The sequence below is a fragment of the Mustelus asterias genome, unplaced genomic scaffold (genome assembly GCF_964213995.1).
Source record: "Mustelus asterias unplaced genomic scaffold, sMusAst1.hap1.1 HAP1_SCAFFOLD_1376, whole genome shotgun sequence".
NCBI classification, from domain to species: domain Eukaryota; kingdom Metazoa; phylum Chordata; class Chondrichthyes; order Carcharhiniformes; family Triakidae; genus Mustelus; species Mustelus asterias.
In genome coordinates, this window is record NW_027591321.1 from 42766 (window position 1) to 64225 (window position 21460).

The 21460-nt window shown below is 51.3% G+C and overlaps 1 protein-coding gene across 2 annotated transcripts; it reads left to right on the plus strand.

The window, feature by feature from the left end:
- The first annotated feature begins 403 nt into the window (after positions 1-403).
- mrpl28 (mitochondrial ribosomal protein L28) lies at positions 404-14617 on the plus strand. Of its 2 annotated transcripts, none has more exons than XM_078206240.1 (6): positions 404-477; positions 3599-3899; positions 7735-7887; positions 10176-10310; positions 11651-11737; positions 13144-14529. In XM_078206240.1, the coding sequence occupies exons 2-6, from the start codon at positions 3612-3614 to the stop codon at positions 13240-13242; spliced, it is 762 nt and encodes a 253-aa protein (XP_078062366.1). In that variant the 5' UTR covers positions 404-477; positions 3599-3611; the 3' UTR covers positions 13243-14529. The 2 variants fall into 2 exon arrangements, with proteins under 2 accessions (XP_078062366.1, XP_078062365.1); XM_078206239.1 differs by having other exon boundaries at positions 405-499; positions 13144-14617.
- The last annotated feature ends 6843 nt before the right edge of the window (positions 14618-21460 follow it).

Below are 21460 nucleotides of genomic sequence, written 5' to 3' on the forward strand. Positions count from 1 at the left end.
ATCCCATTAATCCCCCCATCTTTGGACACTAAGGGGCAATTTAGCACGCCCAATCCACCTAACCCGCACATCTTTGGAGTGTGGGAGAAAACTGGAGCGCCCGGAAGGTAACCCACGCAGACACGGGGAGAATGTGCAAACTCCGCACAGACAGTGCCGGGATTCAAACCGCGTCCCTGGCGCTGTGAGGCAGCATTGCTAACCACTGTGCCACCCCTAACTCATGAATCCATGATTTGATTGATTTTGCGTTTTTTGGCAGCCGGTGTCATTTGGAGACGCTCCCTCGCTGTTAACAGGGAGGCCAATTTTGAGACGGTCCCTGGGTGGGGCGGGGAGAGGCGGGGCCTCCCGGGGAGGGGGCGGGGGCCTCCGCTGTGATGGACACGCGCGGCGGCCAATCAGAGGGCGGGGAAGGCGGGACATCCGGTCAGCGGCAGGCGCGGCCTAGCGGGCGGGGAGAAGCCTGAGGCTCGAGTGAGTGAGGGAGCCGAGGAGGGTAAGGACGCCTCCTCTGCCGCTGGTGGGGGCCTCTGGGGCCGGGAAACCGGCCTCTCCTGAGCTGGCTGCCCTCAGGGAGGGAAGGGAGGGGAGTTGTGGTCCTCAGGACCCTGGGGGTGGGAGTGGGGGATGTCAGTGACCCCCATTCCTCCCCCTTTGCTGGAATTGTCAGCCAAGGATTTGGGGGGTTGGGGGGGGGAATTGGGGGGTGAAAACAAAATATGTGATGCCTACTGTAGCCGAATAGCCCCCACGATACAAAGCTATGTAGAGGGACAGGGGAGGAAGCGGGGGGGCTGCAGAAGGACTTGGGCAGGCTAGGAGAGTGGGCAAAGAAGTGACAGATGGAACACAATGCGGGAAAAGTGTGAGGTTATGAACTTTGGAAGAAGGAGTGGAGGCAGAGACTATTTTCCAAATGGGGAAATGCTTCGGAAATCGGAAGCACAAAGGGACTTGGGCGTCCTGGTTCAAGATCCTCTCAAGGTTAACGAGCAGGTTCAGTCGGCAGTTAGGAAGACAAATGCAATGTTAGCGTTCATGCCGAGAGGGCCAGAATACAAGATGTGGAGATGCCGGCGTTGGATTGGGGTAAACACAGTAAGAAGTCTCACAACCACCACATTAAAGTCCCAACAGGTTTATTTGGTAGCAAATGCCACTAGCTTTCGGAGCGCTGCCCCTTCGTCAGGTGGAGTGGAGATCTGCTCTCAAACAGGGCATAGGTGTCTTTCTGTGTGCACTGTGAGGTGAGCAGATCTCCACTCCACCTGATGAAGGGACAGCCTGTTCCAAAAGCTAGTAGCGTTTGCTACCAAATAAACCTGTTGGACTTTAACCTGGTGTTGTTAAACTTCTTACTAGAATACAAGAGCAGGGATGTACTTCTGAGGCTGTATAAGGCTCTGGGTCAGACCCCATTTGGAGTATTGTGAGCAGTTTTGGGCCCCATATCTAAGGAAGGATGTGCCGGCCTTGGAAAGGGTCCAGAGGAGGTTCACCAGGATGATCCCTGGAATGAAGAGCTTGTCGTTTATGAGGAACGGTTGAGGACTCGGTCTGTACTTGTTGGAGTTTAGAAGGGAGGGGGGGGATCTTATTGAAACTTGGAGGATATGGCGAGGCCTGGATAGAGTGGACGTGGAGAGGATGTTTCCACGAGTAGGAAAAACTAGAACCAGAGGGCACAACCTCAGGCTAAAGGGACGATCCTTTAAAACAGAATGAGGAGGAATTTCTTCAGCCAGAGAGTGGTGAATCTGTGGAACTCTTTGCCACAGAAGGCTGTGGAGGCCAGGTCATTGAGTGTCTTTAAGACAGAGATAGATAGGTTCTTGATTAATAAGGGGATCAGGGGTTGTGGGGAAAAGGCAGGAGAATGGGGATGAGAAAAATATCAGCCATGATTGAATGGCGGAGCAGACTCGATGGGCCGAATGGCCTAATTCTGCTCCTATGTCTTATGGTCTTATGATGCCTCCCCATGTGCAAGTGCCCCTGACACCGAACCCAAAATAGTGGAGGCGAGAGGGAGAATCATAGAATCCTACAGTGCAGGAGGAGGCCATTCGGCCCATCGAGTCTGCACCGACCACAATCCCACCCAGGCCCTATCCCTATAACCCCATACATTTACCCTGCTAGTCCCCCTGACACAATTTAGCAAGGCCAATCCACCTAACCTGCACAATTTTCGGACTGTGGGAGGAAACACGGGGGGAATGTGCAGATTCCACACAGACAGTGACCCAAATTGGGAATCGAACCCGGGTCCCTGGCGCCGTGAGGCAGTAGTGCTAATCACTGTGCCCCCATGCCAATGTTGAAGGCAGGGTCGTAGGGTTTCCAGATCTGCCCCACTGGTTGCCTGCACTTTGAATGCAGGTACAGGAGGAGGCCATTCAGCCCCTCAATCCTGGCTCTGCCATTCCCTTGCATCAAGGCTGAATTGTGAAGAGGGGGGAAGGAATCGGTTCGCATAGGGACGGAGGGGAGATGGGGGCGCGGTCTATGGAAGTCTCCATGGATTCCTACATGGAAGGAGGCTGTTGGCCCTTTGTGCCTGTGCTAGCTCTTTGAAAGATCTACCCAACTAGTTGCCCCCCCCCACCGAAAGCTGGCAGCCCAGATGTGGAAAGAAAGAATGTGCATTTATATAGCGTCCTTCAAGATGTCCCAAAACATTTAATAGCCGACGAAGCACTTTTACGAAGTTTAATGTAAGAAACCTGACAGGCAGATTTGGCACAGCAAGATCCCATAAACAGCAATCGAATGGATGGGTTAGATAATTAGATGCAGAGTATTGGTTTTAGGACAAATATTGGCCAAGAGAGTGTTGGGGGCCTGGAACGCGCTGCCAAGTGAGGTGGTTGAGGTAGACACATTAGCGACATTTAAGACTTATCTGGATACACATGAACAGATGGGGAATTGAGGAATACGGGCGTTTGGTCGAGATAGGACAACATGATTGGCACAAGCTTGGCGGGCCGAAGGGCCTGTTCCTGTGCTGTACTGTTCTTTGACACTGGGGAGAACGCCCCTGCTCTGTGGGAGGGCAACCCAGGTCTCCATTTTAACCCCTCGTTTGGGATGGGATAGCATTTTGCTAATGCCGTTGCGACTCGGAATTTCAGAGGCCCAGACTGATGCATCTCTGACTGTGCAGCACTCCCTCAGGACTGCACTGGGAGTGACAGATACAAGAGGGTCCAGAGGGGCAATTTTTTCACACAGAGGGTGGTGAGTGTCTGGAACGAGCTGTCAGAGGTAGTAGGAGAGGCGGGTACAATTTTGTCTTTTAAAACGTGTTTAGACAGTTACATGGGTAAGATGGGTATAGAGGGATATGGGCCAAATGCGGGCAATTGGGACTAGCTTAGGGGTTTTTAAAAAAAAGGGGCGGCATGGACAAGTTGGGCCGAAGGGCCTGTTTCCACGCTATGACTATGTCTATGTTTGAGTTCCTGGAACAGGATTCGAACCCACTACCTCTTGGCTGCATGGATTCAGCACTAGCAGTGGGATAGGCAGGAGTTGAGTCTGTGTTATTGTACCCTTCCTCTGAACTGGCCTTGTTCTGCCTCCTCCCCAGGTCTCGGTGAAGGATGCCCCTCCACAAGTACCCGCCGCGGATCTGGCAAGCCCTGCGACTGAGGCAGGGAATCTACGCTCGCTTACCAGCTCACTACCTCCGCTCCCTCGGAGAGACCCAGGAGCCAGCCCCCGTCCACTTCAAACCCCACGGGGTTAAGTACAAACGGAACCCGCGCACAGGGCAACCGGAACGCGTGCAGGACGTGCCCATTCCCATCTACTACCCGCCGGAGTCGCAGAGCGGGCTGTGGGGCGGGGAGGGTTACGTACAAGGATTCAGATACGCCAACAATGACAAGGTAACGGAGTTGCGGTACGACCTGCGGGGGTGACTAATTCCGGCATTCATTTTTCCTCCTTCCTATTCGAGAGGCATCTTGAAATGGGGGGGGGGGAGGGGGGGAATGTGGGCACAGCCTGTGAGGCTTCTGGACTGATGCCCAGGTGAATGATTTGTGACCTTTGGGTTCAACTCACCAAAGGCATCTGCAGCGATCTCAACTCGATGGATAAATCATAGAATCCCTACAGTGCAGAAAGAGGCCATTCGGCCCATCGAGTCTGCACCGACCACAATCCCACCCTATCCACATATCTCTACATATTTACCCACTAACCCCTCGAACCTATGCATCCCGGGACACTCGGGGGCAATTTAGCACGGCCAATCAACCTCGCCCGCACATCTTTCGGACTGTGGGAGGGAACCGGAGCACCCGGAGGAAACCCACGCAGACACGGGGAGAATGTGCAAACTCCGCACAGACAGTGACCCGAGCCGGGATTCGAACCCAGGTCCCTGGAGCTGTGAAGCAGCAGTGCTAACCACTGTGCCACCGTGCCACCCTATCTAAAATTATTAAGCTAGCCTCTGGTGACCATGGCAACCATCATCGATTGTTAAAAACTGGCTCACTGATGCTGGCCTTGCCAGCGACACCCACATCCCCGTTTAAGAATTAAAAGCAAAAACAGAAAATTGGCATCGCTTAAGCCAACGATTGTGTGTGTGTGTGTGTGTGTGTCCCAGTTAAAGTGTCTCGCACGGCCATTTCAGAGGGCAGTTGAGAGTCAACCATTGCTGTGGGCTCTGGAGTCACCTGAAGACCAGACCGGGTAAGGACAGCAGATTTCCTTCCCTAAAGGGACATTAGTGAACCAGGTAGGTTTTTCCGACAATTGATCCCTTTAGCCCCAAGAGCTATGTCTAATTAAATAGCTAGAGTTTTAACAACACCAGGTTAAAGTCCAACAGGTTTATTTGGTAGCAAATGCCATTAGCTTTCGGAGCGCTGCTCCTTCGTCAGAAGGAGCAGCACTCCGAAAGCTAATGGCATTTGCTACCAAATAAACCTGTTGGACTTTAACCTGGTGTTGTTAAAACTCTTACTGTATTCACCCCAGTCCAACGCCAGCATCTCCACATCATAATTAAATAGCTAGCAGGTGGCACAATAGTTCACACTGCTGCTTCACAGCTCCAGGGACCCGGGTTCGATTCCCGGCTTGGGTCACTGTCTGTGCAGAGTCTGCACATTCTCCCCCATGTCTGTGTGGGTTTCCTCCGGGTGCTCCGGTTTCCTCCCACACTCCAAAGATGTGCGGGTCAGATGCATTGGCCATGCTAAATTGCCCTTTCGTGTCCCGGGATGCATAGGTTAGAACGATTAGTGGGGTAAATATGTGGGGTTACGGGGATAGGGCCTGGAAGGGGTTGTGGTCGGTGCAGACTGGATGGGCCGAATGGCCTCCTTCTGCACCTGTAGGGATTCTGCGGTAAGCCTACTTGTGAAACTAATAAATAAGCTTAATTTCTCCTTGAAATCAGACCTGGTCACCTTCACTGAGATGGGTTTTCGACTACAGATGTTCATAGAAATCATAGAAACCGTACAGGTGCAGAAGGAGGCCATTTGGCCCATCGAGTCTGCACCGACCACAATCCCAACCAGGCCCTACCCCCACATATTTACCCGCTAATCCCTCTAACCTACGCATCCCAGGACTCTAAGGGGCAATTTTTAACCTGGCCAATCAACCTAACCCGCACATCTTTGGACTGTGGGAGGAAACCGGAGCACCCGGAGAAAACCCACGCAGACACGGGGAGAACGTGCAAACTCCACACAGACAGTGACCCAAGCCGGGAATCGAACCCGGGACCCTGGAGCTGTGAAGCAGCAATGCTAACCACTGCGCTACCGTGCCGTTTTTCCGACACTCCGTTTCCGTTTACCGTGTTGTTCGTTGAGTTTAAATTCCCCCAGCTGCCGTGGTGGGATTTGAACCCGTTTCCCTGAAGAGCATCATCCTGGGGTCTCTGTATTACTAGTCCAGTGACATTGCCCCCAAACTATGTCTCCTTCACTTTGTCGACACTGAGGGAGAGATTATTGTCACCGCACCAGTTCACCAGATTCTCTACCTCATTCCTGTAACTCCGTCTCGTCATTGTTTGAGATCCGACCCACTACGGTGGTGTCGTCAGCAAACTTGAAAATGGAGTTGTAGGCAAATGTGGCCACACAGTGATAGGTGGATAAGGAGTATAAGAGGGGGCTGAGGTGGAGAAGATGAGCGGGGGGAGGGGGGGGTGGCGCAGAGGATTCCAGATTCCAGAGTTTATGGGCTGCCAAGACGGATGGGAGGGGTGGGGTTCCACAGTTCGATGACCGGCAGGGGGGGGAGCGATGGAAATCGGGTGGTGTGCAGTAGGCCTGAATTAGGTAGGGTGTGAATTGGTTAAGGTACATTTGTGTGTGCGGCTCACTCGCTGCACCGTCAGACTGTCCCGGCTGGGAGCAGCGTCAGACTGTCCCGGCTGGGGGCAGCGTCAGACTGTCCCGGCTGGGAGCGGTGTCAGACTGTCCCGGCTGGGAGCGGCGTCAGACTGTCCCGGCTGGGGGGCAGCGTCAGACTGTCCCGGCTGGGAGCAGCGTCAGACTGTCCCGGCTGGGGGCAGCGTCAGACTGTCCCGGCTGGGAGCAGCGTCAGACTGTCCCGGCTGGGGGGCAGCGTCAGACTGTCCCGGCTGGGGGGCAGCGTCAGACTGTCCCGGCTGGGGGGCAGCGTCAGACTGTCCCGGCTGGGGGCAGCGTCAGACTGTCCCGGCTGGGGGGCAGCGTCAGACTGTCCCGGCTGGGGGCAGCGTCAGACTGTCCCGGCTGGGGGGCAGCGTCAGACTGTCCCGGCTGGGAGCAGCGTCAGACTGTCCCGGCTGGGGGCGGCGTCAGACTGTCCCGGCTGGGGGCAGCGTCAGACTGTCCCGGCTGGGAGCAGCGTCAGACTGTCCCGGCTGGGTGCGGCGTCAGACTGTCCCGGCTGGGTGCGGCGTCAGACTGTCCCGGCTGGGGGGCAGCGTCAGACTGTCCCGGCTGGGGGCAGCGTCAGACTGTCCCGGCTGGGGGCGGTGTCAGACTGTCCCGGCTGGGTGCGGCGTCAGACTGTCCCGGCTGGGGGGCAGCGTCAGACTGTCCCGGCTGGGGGCAGCGTCAGACTGTCCCGGCTGGGGGGCAGCGTCAGACTGTCCCGGCTGGGGGCAGCGTCAGACTGTCCCGGCTGGGGGGCAGCGTCAGACTGTCCCGGCTGGGGGCAGCGTCAGACTGTCCCGGCTGGGAGCAGCGTCAGACTGTCCCGGCTGGGAGCGGCGTCAGACTGTCCCGGCTGGGGGCAGCGTCAGACTGTCCCGGCTGGGGGCAGCGTCAGACTGTCCCGGCTGGGGGCAGCGTCAGACTGTCCCGGCTGGGGGCGGTGTCAGACTGTCCCGGCTGGGGGCAGCGTCAGACTGTCCCGGCTGGGAGCAGCGTCAGACTGTCCCGGCTGGGGGCGGTGTCAGACTGTCCCGGCTGGGGGCAGCGTCAGACTGTCCCGGCTGGGAGCAGCGTCAGACTGTCCCGGCTGGGGGGCAGCGTCAGACTGTCCCGGCTGGGGGCGGTGTCAGACTGTCCCGGCTGGGGGCAGCGTCAGACTGTCCCGGCTGGGAGCGGCGTCAGACTGTCCCGGCTGGGGGCAGCGTCAGACTGTCCCGGCTGGGGGGCAGCGTCAGACTGTCCCGGCTGGGGGCAGCGTCAGACTGTCCCGGCTGGGAGCAGCGTCAGACTGTAACGGCCTGTTCTCTGTTTGCCTCCTCTGCAGCTCTCCACACGGCTGAGGAAGACGTGGAAACCGCAGTTGTTTGTGCGAGAGCTTTACAGCGAAATCCTGGACAAAACCTTCACCATCCAGGTGACCATGCGGACTCTGGACTTGGTGGACGCTTGCTACGGTTTTGACTTCTACATCTTGAAGGTTAGGGCTTCTTGGATTGATGGGAGTTTGGTCAGGTGGCTGTTCTCTCTTTCCCTTCTCGAGGCTCAGAACTAAGGAAGTCGGGCGGTGGTTTGTGGGTGTTGGGGGGGGGGGGGGGTGTGTGTGGGGTGGGGGGGTGGTGGGGTGGTGGGGGGGGGGGGGTTGGGGGGAGAGAGAGAGACAGTGAGACCGACATCATCATTCAATTCCCCAGCACTGAGGACACTTTGCTGAAAGATCACACTCACTGCCTCCCATTCCAACCCCCTCCCTGTGGAAATAGACAGAACAAACCCTTTAGTAATAATTTGCCCCTGCATAATGACTTTGAGGCAGTCACAGGCGCAAGGCATGTTTGCAGCAATGCCCTCACTCATCTTTCTGTTTCGAGTGTGGGTCTGTTTGCCGCTCTGAGTGGTCCCTTTAAGATTACCGCACTACCTCACATCTTAAAAGGATTGTTTGTGGTACATATGACCTGTTCAACCGGACGGGACAGGACGGGCACTGACTGACTGACGGATACTGACTGACTGACGGATACTGACTGACTGACGGATACTGACTGACTGACGGATACTGACTGACTGACGGATACTGACTGACTGACGGATACTGACTGACTGACGGATACTGACTGACTGACGGACACTGACTGACTGACGGACACTGACTGACTGACGGATACTGACTGACTGACGGATACTGACTGACTGACGGACACTGACTGACTGACGGACACTGACTGACTGACGGATACTGACTGACTGACGGATACTGACTGACTGACGGATACTGACTGACTGACGGATACTGACTGACTGACGGACACTGACTGACTGACGGATACTGACTGACTGACGGACACTGACTGACTGACGGACACTGACTGACTGACGGACACTGACTGACTGACGGACACTGACTGACTGACGGACACTGACTGACTGACGGATACTGACTGACTGACTACTGTCGCATGCCGCGAGTTGTTAGGGTCTGGAACGCACTGCCTGCAAGTGGTGGAGGCAGGTTCAACCAAGGCAGTTAAAAGGGCATTGGACATAAACAATGTGCAGGGGTCCGGGGAAAAGGCAGGGGAATGGCACTAAGTCACGATGCTCCCATTGGGGAGACCCAATGGGCCGAATGGCCTCCTGTACCGTGATAATTCTGTTTTCCTGTGAAGTTTTATAAAGTAGGGAATCGGGCTGTCTGGTAGTCTTATCGATCACGGAATGGTGCCGTTCCCCCTCAGTTCCAACCCACATTTACCTTTGTGTTGTTACGGTGAATGATAGCGGCAATGGGGAGGGGGGGGGGTGGGATTCTGGGATTTGAGAGACAGTGGGACCACTGGACTATCGGATTGGTAAATTTTAAGGAATGTCTCAAAGGAGCAGAGAGAGACTCAGAGATTTAGGGAGGAAATTAACCTCCTTTTTGCTCTTGTCTCTGACCTCGAACGATTGGTTGGAAGATCCATTACTGTCTACACTTCTGGTCACCCGATTATAGAAAGGATATTATTAAACTAGAAAGAGTGCAGAAAAGATTTACTAGGATGCTACCAGGACTTGATGGATTAAGTTATAAGGAGAGGCTGGACAGACTGGGACTTTTTTCTCTGGAGCGTAGGAGGCTGAGGGGTGATCTTATAGAGGTCTATAAAATAATGAGGGGCATAGACAAGGTAGATAGTCAATATCTTTTCCCAAAGGGAGGGGAGTCTAAAACTAGAGGGCATAGGTTTAAGGTGAGAGGGGAGAGATACAAAGGTGTCCAGAGGGGCAATTTTTTCACACAGAGGGTGGTGAGTGTCTGGAACGAGCTGCCAGAGGTAGTAGTAGAGGCGGGTACAATTTTGTCTTTTAAAAAGCATTTAGAGTTACATGGGTAAGATGGGTAGAGAGGGATATGGGCCAAATGCGGGTAATTGGGACTAGCTTAGGGGTTTAAAAAAAGGGCGGCATGGACAAGTTGGGCCGAAGGGCCTGTTTCCATGCTGTAAACCTCTATGACTCTATAACAGTTGTAGCTGAGGTATAAATATTAGTGGCAGGACACAGAGGATTTATTGTGTCCTTGTTTCTCAGCTAGTGACCAGGGAATCTTTTACTCCCACTCAATCGAGCAGATGTTATCCCCACAGTGCGGCGCTCCCTCAGTACTGCGTCCAGAGTGTCTGCACGTACATCGGAATGCTCTGGGATTATTGAATGAACCTGACTGCCCACTGGAGCTTGTTTTTAATTAATTATTTTTTTTTGACACCGATCGTTCTCCAGACTCCCAAGGTGGACCTGAATTCAAAGCTGGGAGTGGATCTGAAGCGTGCAATGCTGCTGAGACTCGCTCGCAAGGACACTGAGCTTTACCCCGAGGATGCAGCAAAACGGGAACGCATCTACGAGAAGTATAAGGTACGGTTACCCAGACTCAGGATTGAGATAGCAGCCGCTAGCCTTAAAACGAGGGGATCCTTCCGGGATCAGTCGAGTGCAGACTGAAGTCATTCTCCTTGGAGCAGAGAGGAATGACGGGGGAGCTGCGGATTGGGAGATGTTGGACATTTAAAGGTGGGAACAGGAGGAGGCTGTTCAGCCCCTCAAGCCTTCCCTTCCAGGGTCTGATGAGATCCAGACTGATCTGGGGCGGCACAGTGGGTTAGCACTGCTGCCTCACAGCGCCAAGGACCCAGGTTCAATTCCGGCCTTGGGTCACTGTTTGTGTGGAGTCTGCACGTTCTCCCCGTGTCTGCGTGGGTTTCCTCCGGGTGCTCCGGTTTCCTCCCACACTCCAAAGATGTGCAGGTTAGGTGGATTGGTTATGGTAAATTGCTCCTTAGTCATAGAAAGAAATCATAGAAATCCTACAGTGCAGAAGGAGGCCATTTGGCCCATCGAGTCTGCACCGACCACAATCCCACCCAGGCCCTACCCCCACATATTTACCCGCTAATCCCTCTAACTACGCATCTCGGGGACAATTTGTAACCTGGCCAATCAATCTAACCTGCACATCTTTGGACACCAAGGGGCAATTTAGCATGGCCAATCCACCTAACCTGCACATCAGGTCACCTAATCATCACACAGATAGTGACCCGAGCCAGGAATCGAACCCGGGACCCTGGAGCTGTGAAGCAGCAGTGCTAACCACTGTGCTACCGTGCCGCCCTTGGTGTCCAAAGATGTGCAGGTTAGGTGGATTGGCCAAGGTAAATTGCCCCTTACTGTCCAAAGATGTGCGAGTTAGGTGGATTGGCCGTGCTAAATTGCTCCTTAGTGTCCAAAGATGGGCAGGTTAGGTGGATTGGCCATGCTAAATTGTCCCTTAGTGTCCAAAGATGTGCAGGTTAGGTGGATTGGCCGTGCTAAATTGCTCCTTAGTGTCCAAAGATGGGCAGGTTAGGTGGATTGGCCATGCTAAATTGCCCCTTGGTGTCCAAAGATGTGCAGGTTAGGTGGATTGGCCATGCTAAATTGCCCCTTGGTGTCCAAAGATGTGCAGGTTAGGTGGATTGGCCATGCTAAATTGCCCCTTAGTGTCCCGGGATGTGCAGGTTAGGTGGATTGGCCATGCTAAATTGCCCCTTAGTGTCCAAAGATGGGCAGGTTAGGTGGATTAGCAGGGTAAATACTTGCGGTGGGCCTGGGTAAGATGCTCTTGTGGCGAGTTGGTGCAGACTCGATGGGCTGAATGGCCTCCTGTACTGTAGGGATTCGATGATAAACTGATGCGGAATTTCTTTGTGTGGCAGGAGTTTGTCATTCCTGAAGAGGAGGCGGACTGGATCGGCCTGAGCCTCGAGGAAGCCGTGGAGAAACAGAGGCTGCTGGAGAAGCGGGTAAGGGTTAATATTCCAACTGAACCTTTAACCCCGCGCCGGCCACTGCCTCCTCTCTTCAATACTGTCGGCTGGAGGTTATATTCAAAGTGGGCTATGGAGAAAGACCTGGTGAAAAGATTCAAATTGGCCAAAGAGCTGGCAGAGGCACGATGGGCAGAACGGCCTCCTGTGTGGGTTATTCTACGAACTTGATCATTTATATACAGAATTATGAAAAGCAAGTTCAGGTCATTCTGACTGGATTAAGCATCAGCATTGTTTGATTCATTATTGTCACATGTATTAGCATACATGAAAAGTATTGTTTCTTGCGCGCTATTCAGCATACCGTTCATAGAGAAGGAAATGAGAGAGTGCAGAATGTAGTGTTACAGTCATAGCTAGGGTCTAGAGAAAGATCAACTTAGTGCGAGGTAGATCCATTCAAAAGTCTGACGGCAGCAGGGAAGAAGCTGTTCTTGAGTCGGTTGGTACGTGACCTCAGACTTTGATTTGATTTATCATTGTCACATGTATTGGGATACAGTGAAAAGTATTGTTTCTTGCGCGCTTTACAGACAAAGTATACCGTTCATAGAGAAGGAAAGGAGAGAGTGCAGAATGTAGTGTTACAGTCATAGCTAGGGTGTAGAGCAAGATCAACTTAATATAAGGTAGGTCCATTCAAAAGTCTGATGGCAGCAGGGAAGAAGCTGTTCTTGAGTCTGTTTGCAAGTGATCTCAGACTTTTGTATCTTTTTCCCCAGGGTGGAAGAGTCAATTACTCGGGGGCACAGGTTTAAGGTGCGAGGGGCAAGGTTTAAAGGAGATGTACGAGGCAAGTTTTTTTACACAGAGAGTAGTGGGTCCCTGGAACTCGTTGCCGGGGGAGGTAGAGGAAGCAGATACGACAGTGACTTTTAAGGGGCATCTGGACAAATACATGAATAGGATGGGAATAGAGGGATATGGTGCCCGGAAGGGTAGGGGGTTTTAGTTCAGTCGGGCAGCATGCAGGCTTGGAGGGCCAAAGGGCCTGTTCCTGTGCTGTAATTTTCTTTGTTCTTTTTCTTTGTTTTGTTCTTTGTTCCCAATGGAAGAGAGACTGTCCGGGGTGCGTGGGGTGCTTGATTATGCTGGCTGCTTTTCCCAAGGCAGCGTAAAGTGCAGTTGCCAGGAAAGGCTGTTTATTTGAAGTGTCAAACACAATATGTGACAGTACTCCGAAGCATCCCAGTTTTTTTTAAGGATGTCGGAATGCCTTGTGTGCCCCTCCGCTGCCACTTAAAGCCCCCTTTGGGTGTCCAACTCGCTGCCGCTCGCTGACAAAAATAAAGCAATTGAACTCTAAGTGACCGAAATCGCTGGCGATGACAAGCATCGTGCGGGGCGAACTTAACATCTTTCTGAAAATTGTTTTTCAGGATCCAGTGCCGCTGTTTAAGGTTTATGCCGAGGAATTAGCCCACGAACTGAGCATGCAGAAGCTGTCGGAACCGGTAATTGTTGAGCAGAAATCGTAACCAAGCTTGGGGTCCATTTATGATCTTCAGAGCCCGCAGGTTATATATAATATATATATTTTATGGCCAGTGGCAGATTTGTTTTGGCAACACTTGTCCCCTGAAGTTAGCCTACCTGGTTTGAGAGTGCCGATGAAACTGCCTCAAGGGTCGAAGGGCAAAGTGACTATGAACTCCTGATATAAACTCCTAAATTAAAACGCTGAGGTTATTTTTTAAAAAGTGTGTACAGGGGCAGCCCATCCGACCTGGCATAATGGGACTGCAAATAAACATTCCTTCCTAAGAATAATACGGTGAAGAATGCTTTAATGTGTCTCTCTCCGTCAGGGACACACGACTGGGATCCTTTTGAAACATCCAGTGGGTACAGATCTTGGGCCGAATCTGCACTGTAGGGTTTCTGTAATTCTATGAAATCTCTTAATTTAACTTTTGCTTGACATTACAATACTTGAATATTGCTGAGAAGTGGGACATGTTGCCAAATTTTAGCATCTTGCACTCATCAGGACAAATACAAGAATACCAAATTTCAAATGATCACAATTTATACTACAGGAGGAGAGAGTGCTGATTCATTAGCAAGTTGACTCTGATTGGCTGAGGTGTTGCCATGGGGAACTCTTGGGTAATTAGTCAACTTGCCAGCCAATCAGCACCCTTTTCTCCTGCAAAGCTTTAAAGTTTAAAATTAAAGTTTATTTATTTATTAGCGTCACAAGTGAGGCTTATATTAACACTGCAATGAAGTTACTGTGAAAATCCCCTAGTCGCCACACTCCGGCACCTGTTTGGGTACACTGAGGGAGAATTTAGCACGGCCAATGCACCCTAACCAGCACGTCTTTTGGACTGTGAGAGGAAACCGGAGCACCCGGAGGAAACCCACGCAGACGTGGGGAGAACGTGCAGACTCCGTACAGAGAGTGACCCAAGCCGGGAATTGAACCCGGGTCCCTGGCGCTGGGAGGCAGCAGTTCTAACCAATGTGCCACCGTGCTTCCCAATTTATACTACAGGAGAAAAGAGTGCTGATTAATTGGCGAGTTGACTCTGATTGGCTGAAGCGTTGCCATGGAGAAGGCAGTGGGGAACTCCTGGTCGATTTGCCAGCCAATCAGTACCCAGTTCTCCTGTGGTACAAATTGCGGTGATTGTTTGAAATTTGGTGTTTGTCCTGTTGAGTGCAAGGCACAAAGCTTCGGTGACTTGGCTTTCTTTTTCAGCATTGTGGTTTATTGGAGCTTGCTGTGCAATAAATAGCTGTTGAAGTTTTATAGCTGTAACGCACTAAACTGTACAATCTCTTGCAATTGAAATACCGTGGGTGTTTCCGGAGTAGCACCCAATTATAGATAACCAGTAGAGCTCGTAATGTGGCTCATTTATGCTTGCTCAAAGTGCACACGTTCATGCGAAGGAACCCACCCTCTGCAAACAAAAGGAATATGTTCCAGCCCTGCACCTTTGTTGAACTATCCAGGTGAGCCCATAGTTTCCCTTCCATTGCTTTCTCCATGGCAACTGCTTCGGCCAATCAGAGACAACTTAGCAACCAATCACCACCCTCCCGTAGTATAAATCGTTGTGATTGTTTGGAAATTTAGCACTCCTGATGAGTGCACGACGGAAAACTTCGGCAGCACGTCTCTTTTCAGCCAAATTCCCAGGTAAAGTGCCACATAAGCATAAATGTTTCTTTTCCTCTCAATAGGACCATTGCAACATGTAGATATGTAACAGTGAAACTGATCAGAGTTGAATCGCAGTTGGTGAGGAAAGTTTCAAGTTTTACAGTCACGTTTACTGCGATCACTCGTCTCCTATGAAATTCCTTTCCGTCTCCTTTCAATGATTTACAGCCAATGAAAATGCAATCATTGTTCATAGAATCCCAGAAACCCTACAGTGCAGAAGGAGGCCATTCGGCCCATCGAGACTGCACCAACCACAGGTGGCACAGTGGGTTAGCACTGCTGCCTCACAGCGCCGGGGACCCGGGTTCGATTCCTGGCTCAGGTCACTGTCTGTGCGGAGTCTGCATATTCTCCCTGTGTCTGTGTAGGTTTCCTCCCACAGTCTGAAAGACATGCTGGTTAGGGTTCATTGGCCGTGCTAAATTCTCCCTCAGTGTACCCGAACAGGCGCCGGAGTGTGGCGACTAGGGGATTTTCACAATAGCTTCATTGCAGTGTTAATGTAAGCTTACTTGTGACACTAATAAATAAATATCCTATCCCCATACATTTATCCTAGCTAGTCCCCCTGACACTAAGGGGCAATTTACCATGGCCAATCCACCTAACCCGCACATGTTTTGGACTGTGGGAGGAAACCCACGCAGACGTGGGGAGAATGTACGAACTCCGCACAGACAGTGACCCAAGACGGGAATCAAACCCAGGTCCCTAATGCTGTGAGGCGGCAGTGTTAACCACTGTGCCGCCCACCGATGCAGTGTAGGAAGCTCACTTTCTGCACAGCAAGCTCCTACTGATGGGAATACAATACATGGATAACCTCAGCCGGTACGGGAATCGAACCTGCGCTGTTGGCGGAGCTCTGCATCACGAACCAGCCGTCCAACCAACTGAGCTAACCGACTCTCCTGAATATGTTAGGGCCAAGATGTTTTAATCTCTTGGAACCGAGGGATATGGGGAGCGTGCTGGGAAGTGGAGTTCAGACAGAAGGTCAGCCATGATTATGTTGAGTGGTGGGAGCAGGTTCGAAGGACCGAATGGTCTACTCCTATTTCTTATGTCCTCAATTTATCTTTTTGCACAGCGATGCTGAGATCTGCAATAGTAACTTTTAAAAAGGGAATCGGGTAAATACTTGAAGGGGGGGAGAATAGCGCTATGGGGTAGGAGTAGGGTGGGTGGTGTTAACACCGGTAATAGTATACGGTGAAGGAATCTGAAGCTTGACTTTACCTGAAGCTAATTTATTCTCAGAATCATAGAAACATAGAAACCCTACAGTGCAGAAGGAGGCCATTCGGCCCATCGAGTCTGCACCGACCACAATCCCACCCAGGCCCTACCCCCACATATTTACCCGCTAATCCCTCTAACCTACGCATCTCAGGCCTCTAAGGGGCAATTTTTTTTTTTTTAACCTGGCCAATCAACCTAACCCGCACATCTTTGGACAGATGTGGACATCTTTGCACTTCCTATTCCCCCTCCCAGCCCCAACTGTTCAGCTGTGTCCATCTATCGTTAAGCCAATGATCATCACCCGTCTTTAGCAATGGGGAGGAGGGGGTATTATCACTCGATTAGTAATCCAGAAACCCAGGGTGATGCTCTGGGGAACCAGGTTCAACTCTCACCACAGCAGATGGTGAAATTTGAATTCAATTTTTCAAAAAAAAAAACCCTGGAATTAAAAGTCTAATGGTGACCACGAAACCATTGTCGATTGGTGTAAAATGGGTATAGAGGGGAATGCGGGCAATTGGGACTAGCTTAGGGTTTTTTTTAAAAAAAGGGCAGCATGGACAAGTTGGGCCGAAGGGCCTGCTTCCGTGCTGTAAACCTCTCTGACTCTAAAAACCCATCTGGTTCACTGATGTCCCTTTAGGGAAGGAAATCTGCCGTCCTTACCTGGTCTGGCCTACACGTGACTCCAGAGCCACAACGATGTGGTTGCCTCTTAAATGCCCGCAGAGAGGGGCCATAAATGTTGGCCCAGCCAGTGACGCCCACATCCCATGAATGAATTTTTAAAAAATTGGCTTAGCAATGTAATTGCCAAATGATGCAATTGTTAATACGTTGGCATAAAAAGTTCAGCATGGGAAAGATGGTCCGAATAGCCTCCTCCTGTGCTGTTTCATTCCAAGGTTCGACAGATACCCAGAGTGAGTGGGATGTGGCTGAAATCTGTATTTCCAAACTTTATACTCGCCCGATGAAGGAGCAGCGCTCCGAAAGCTCGTGATTCCAAATAAACCTATTGGATTTTAACCTGGTGTTGTGAGACTTCTTACTTGTAATCATTTGGATGAGGTGATGGCCTAGTGGTATTATCGCTAGACTATTAATCCAGAAACTCAGCTAATGTTCTGGGGGACCCGGGTTCGAATCCCGCCACGGCAGATGGTGGAATTTGAATTCAATAAAAAAAATCTGGAATTAAGAATCTACTGATGACCCATTGTCGGAAAAACCCATCTGGTTCACTAATGCCCCTTTAGGGAAGGAAATCTGCCATCCTTACCTGGTCTGGCCTACATGTGACTCCAGAGCCACTGCCCTTGGGCAACTAGGGATGGGCAATAAATGCTGGTCAGCCAGCGACGCCCATGTCCCACGAATGAATAAAAAATTTACCACACAAATCACGTAGTCTGTACCGCAAATCTATGAAGAAAGACGAAGATTTATTTGCAATGTTTAATCTCCAGCAACAGAAAGTACTCGAGGCGCAGTATCTGCAGACTTGTTGCCTTTGCACAAGCTCACCCGAGAGCGTGGTACAGCGGTTAGCACTGCTGCCTCACAGCGCCAGGGACCCGGGTTCGATTCCCGGCTTGGGTCACTGTCTGTGCGGAGTCTGCACGTTCTCCCCGTGTCTGCGTGGGTTTCCTCCGGGTGACCCGGTTTCCTCCCACAGTCCGAAAGACGTGCTGGTTGGGGTACATCGGCCATGCTAAATTCTCCCTCCGTGTATCCGAACAAGCGCCGGAGTGTGGCGGCTGGGGGATTTTCACAGTAACTTCATTGCAGTGTTAATGTAAGCCTACTTGTGACCCCAATAAATAAACTTTAAACCTGTCCTGGTCCCTCCATACTGGCGCGACAGGTTAAGAAAGCCCACCAACGCCTATTACTTTTTCACAGTAACTTCATTGCAGTGTGAATGTAAGCCTACTTGTGACCCCAATAAATAAACTTTAAACCTGTCCTGGTCCCTCCATACTGGCGCGACAGGTTAAGAAAGCCCACCAACGCCTATTACTTTTTCACAGTAACTTCATTGCAGTGTAAGCCTACTTGTGACACTAACAAATAAACTTTAAAAAACAGTGTTTACTTCATGTGAACATAGACTTTCAGGTTTGAGGTGGGCAAACACGCACACTTTCACACAGAATGAGCCGCTATGGTGTTGTTGTTAAACAGCGAATGCTATAAATCTGCACCAACGATGTCACAGGTTGGCTTCAAATACCTCCAGAAGAAAGTCGCACGTCGAGCACTCGCCTCTTACACTCCAGCTGCTGTTTGGTTGCAAACCTTTGCTAAAGTCGCAGCCACCGACCTAAGGCCTGAAATTTCCAAACAGTTAGAATTGGCCCCCTGTGGCGACGGAGACGAAAGTAATGGCCAAGATTTTAGTGTCCCGCCCACCACGGGAATCGGAGCGGGCGAGGGGCGGACAATGGGCAGGTGCGTTAACCTCGGGCGGGATTTTACAATTTTGGGACGAGCGAGGCTGTAAATGTTTCAGTCTGATGACCTTAGAGTCTCAGAATGGTCGCAGCGCAGAAGGAGCCCGTTCTGCTGGTGATTGTCTGAGCTGCTGTCTCCCTGAAGGAGACAATTCACCCTCCAGCTTCTGCCCCGTAACCCTGAGCATTCTTCCTTTTCAGATAACAGTCCAACTCCCTCCTAAGATCCCTGACTGAATCTGCCTCCACCACACAGTCCCTGTCAAATACTGACACAGGAACCCTGTCAAATACTGACACAGGAACCCTGTCAAATACTGACACAGGAACCCTGACAAATACTGACACAGGAACCCTGTCAAATACTGACACAGGAACCCTGTCAAATACTGACACAGGAACCCTGACAAATACTGACACAGGAACCCTGTCAAATACTGACACAGGAACCCTGACAAATACTGACACAGGAACCCTGACAAATACTGACACAGGAACCCTGTCAAATACTGACACAGGAACCCTGTCAAATACTGACACAGGAACCCTGACAAATACTGACACAGGAACCCTGTCAAATACTGACACAGGAACCCTGACAAATACTGACACAGGAACCCTGACAAATACTGACACAGGAACCCTGTCAAATACTGACACAGGAACCCTGTCAAATACTGACACAGGAACCCTGACAAATACTGACACAGGAACCCTGTCAAATACTGACACAGGAACCCTGTCAAATACTGACACAGGAACCCTGACAAATACTGACACAGGAACCCTGACAAATACTGACACAGGAACCCTGACAAATACTGACACACAGTCCCTGTCAAATACTGACACAGGAACCCTGACAAATACTGACACAGGAACCCTGACAAATACTGACACAGGAACCCTGTCAAATACTGACACAGGAACCCTGTCAAATACTGACACAGGAACCCTGACAAATACTGACACACAGACCCTGTCAGATACTGACACACTGACCCTGACAAATACTGACACAGGAACCCTGTCAAATACTGACACACAGACCCTGTCAAATACTGACACACACACCCTGACAGATACTGACACAGGAGCCCTGACAAATACTGACACAGGAACCCTGACAAATGCTGACACACAGACCCTGTCAAATACTGACACAGGAACCCTGTCAAATACTGAGACAGGAGCCCTGTCAAATACTGACACAGGAACCCTGACAAATACTGACACGGGAACCCTGACAAATACTGACACAGGAACCCTGTCAAATACTGACACAGGAACCCTGACAAATACTGACAGAGTCTGGAGACCCTCTCATTTACTGGCACATCTCTGGAAGCCCCATAATTAGTGGCCTATTTCTAGGGATCCACTCAGACAATGACACACTCGCCGTGATCCTGCAACTTTTAAATAGTTGGTGCCAGTGTCTCAGAGAAAAATGTACTTTGATGACTGTCAGTAGCTGTAGATATAAAACACAGGTAAATCAACCAGTTGTATGTTACACCATGCCAGCTGTCTCTGGTGTGTGGGCGAGACAGAATGTAAACAGGAGTCAGATTTAGCCTTGGTGACACATTTAGACTTTGTGTCACATTTTTGCAGTCATCTGAGTGGCACATGATGCAGACCTCAATTCAGCATCGAGAAAGCAAGTTTCGCAGGTGACCTTCCAGCTCCACAAGCCAATATCTGTGTTCCCGTTTCCCGCCCCCAGAACTGCCGCCCACTGCAGCATCAGCTGCTCCGCTCGTGATCTGCTGCTGTGGGAGGAGGACGGGAATTTGGCTCGACCCTCCAATCCCCCCCCCTCCTCTCCCCGCTGTGGGCTGCCAGTGAGGGAGGAGTCACTCGCAGAAGTGCTGCAAGAACCCGGAGTCCCAAGCACCTCTAGAGGGAGATCTCCTCACATGGGTGGGCCAGCGATGGGAAGGATTGCTGCCTCCTCTTCCCCCTTCCTTCATTCTCCAGTGACACTGGCTCTTGGCAATGTCCGGCCCAGAAAGCACCACGGGCCACTGGGTGTCTGCGCCACCCGAGTGCTCCCTCTTTCTTCATATTGCACCAATGACGACACTTATTCATTCTTTCATGGGTGTCACTCTCTGCAACACACCTTCGAAGTAAGAAGTCCCACAACACCAGGTTAAAGTCTCAACAGGTTTATTTGGTAGCACGAGCTTTCGGAGTGTCACTCCTTCTTCAGGTGATGAAGGAGCGGCGCTCCGAAAGCTCGTGCTACCAAATAAACCTGTTGGACTTTAACCTGGTGTTGTGGGACTTCTTACTGTGCCCACCACAGTCCAACGCCGGCATCTCCACATCTTTGGGGGCATAAGCCCCTTCACCAAAGTCCTTTTACTTAGGGCACGGTGGCACAGTGGTTGGCACTGCTGCCTCACAGCTCCAGGGACCCGGGTTCGATTCCCAGCTTGGGTGACTCTCTGTGCAGAGTTTGCACGTTCTCCCCGTGTCTGTGTGGGTTTCCTCCGGGTGCTCCGGTTTCCTCCAACAGCCCAAAGATGTGCGGGTTAGGTGGATTGGCCGTGCTAAATTGCCCCTTAGGGTTAGAGGGACTAGCTAGTGTAAATGCATGGGGTTATGGGGATAGGACCTGGGTGGGATTGTGGTCGGTGCAGACTCGATGGGCCGAATGGCCTCCTTCTGCACTGTAGGGATTCTGTGATTCTATGTACCCTCGCATGGAGACATAAAAGGGGAATTTCACAGTAACTTCACTGCAGTGTTAATGTAAGCCTTACTTGTGGCACTAATAAATAAACTTTACTTTAAAAGATCCCA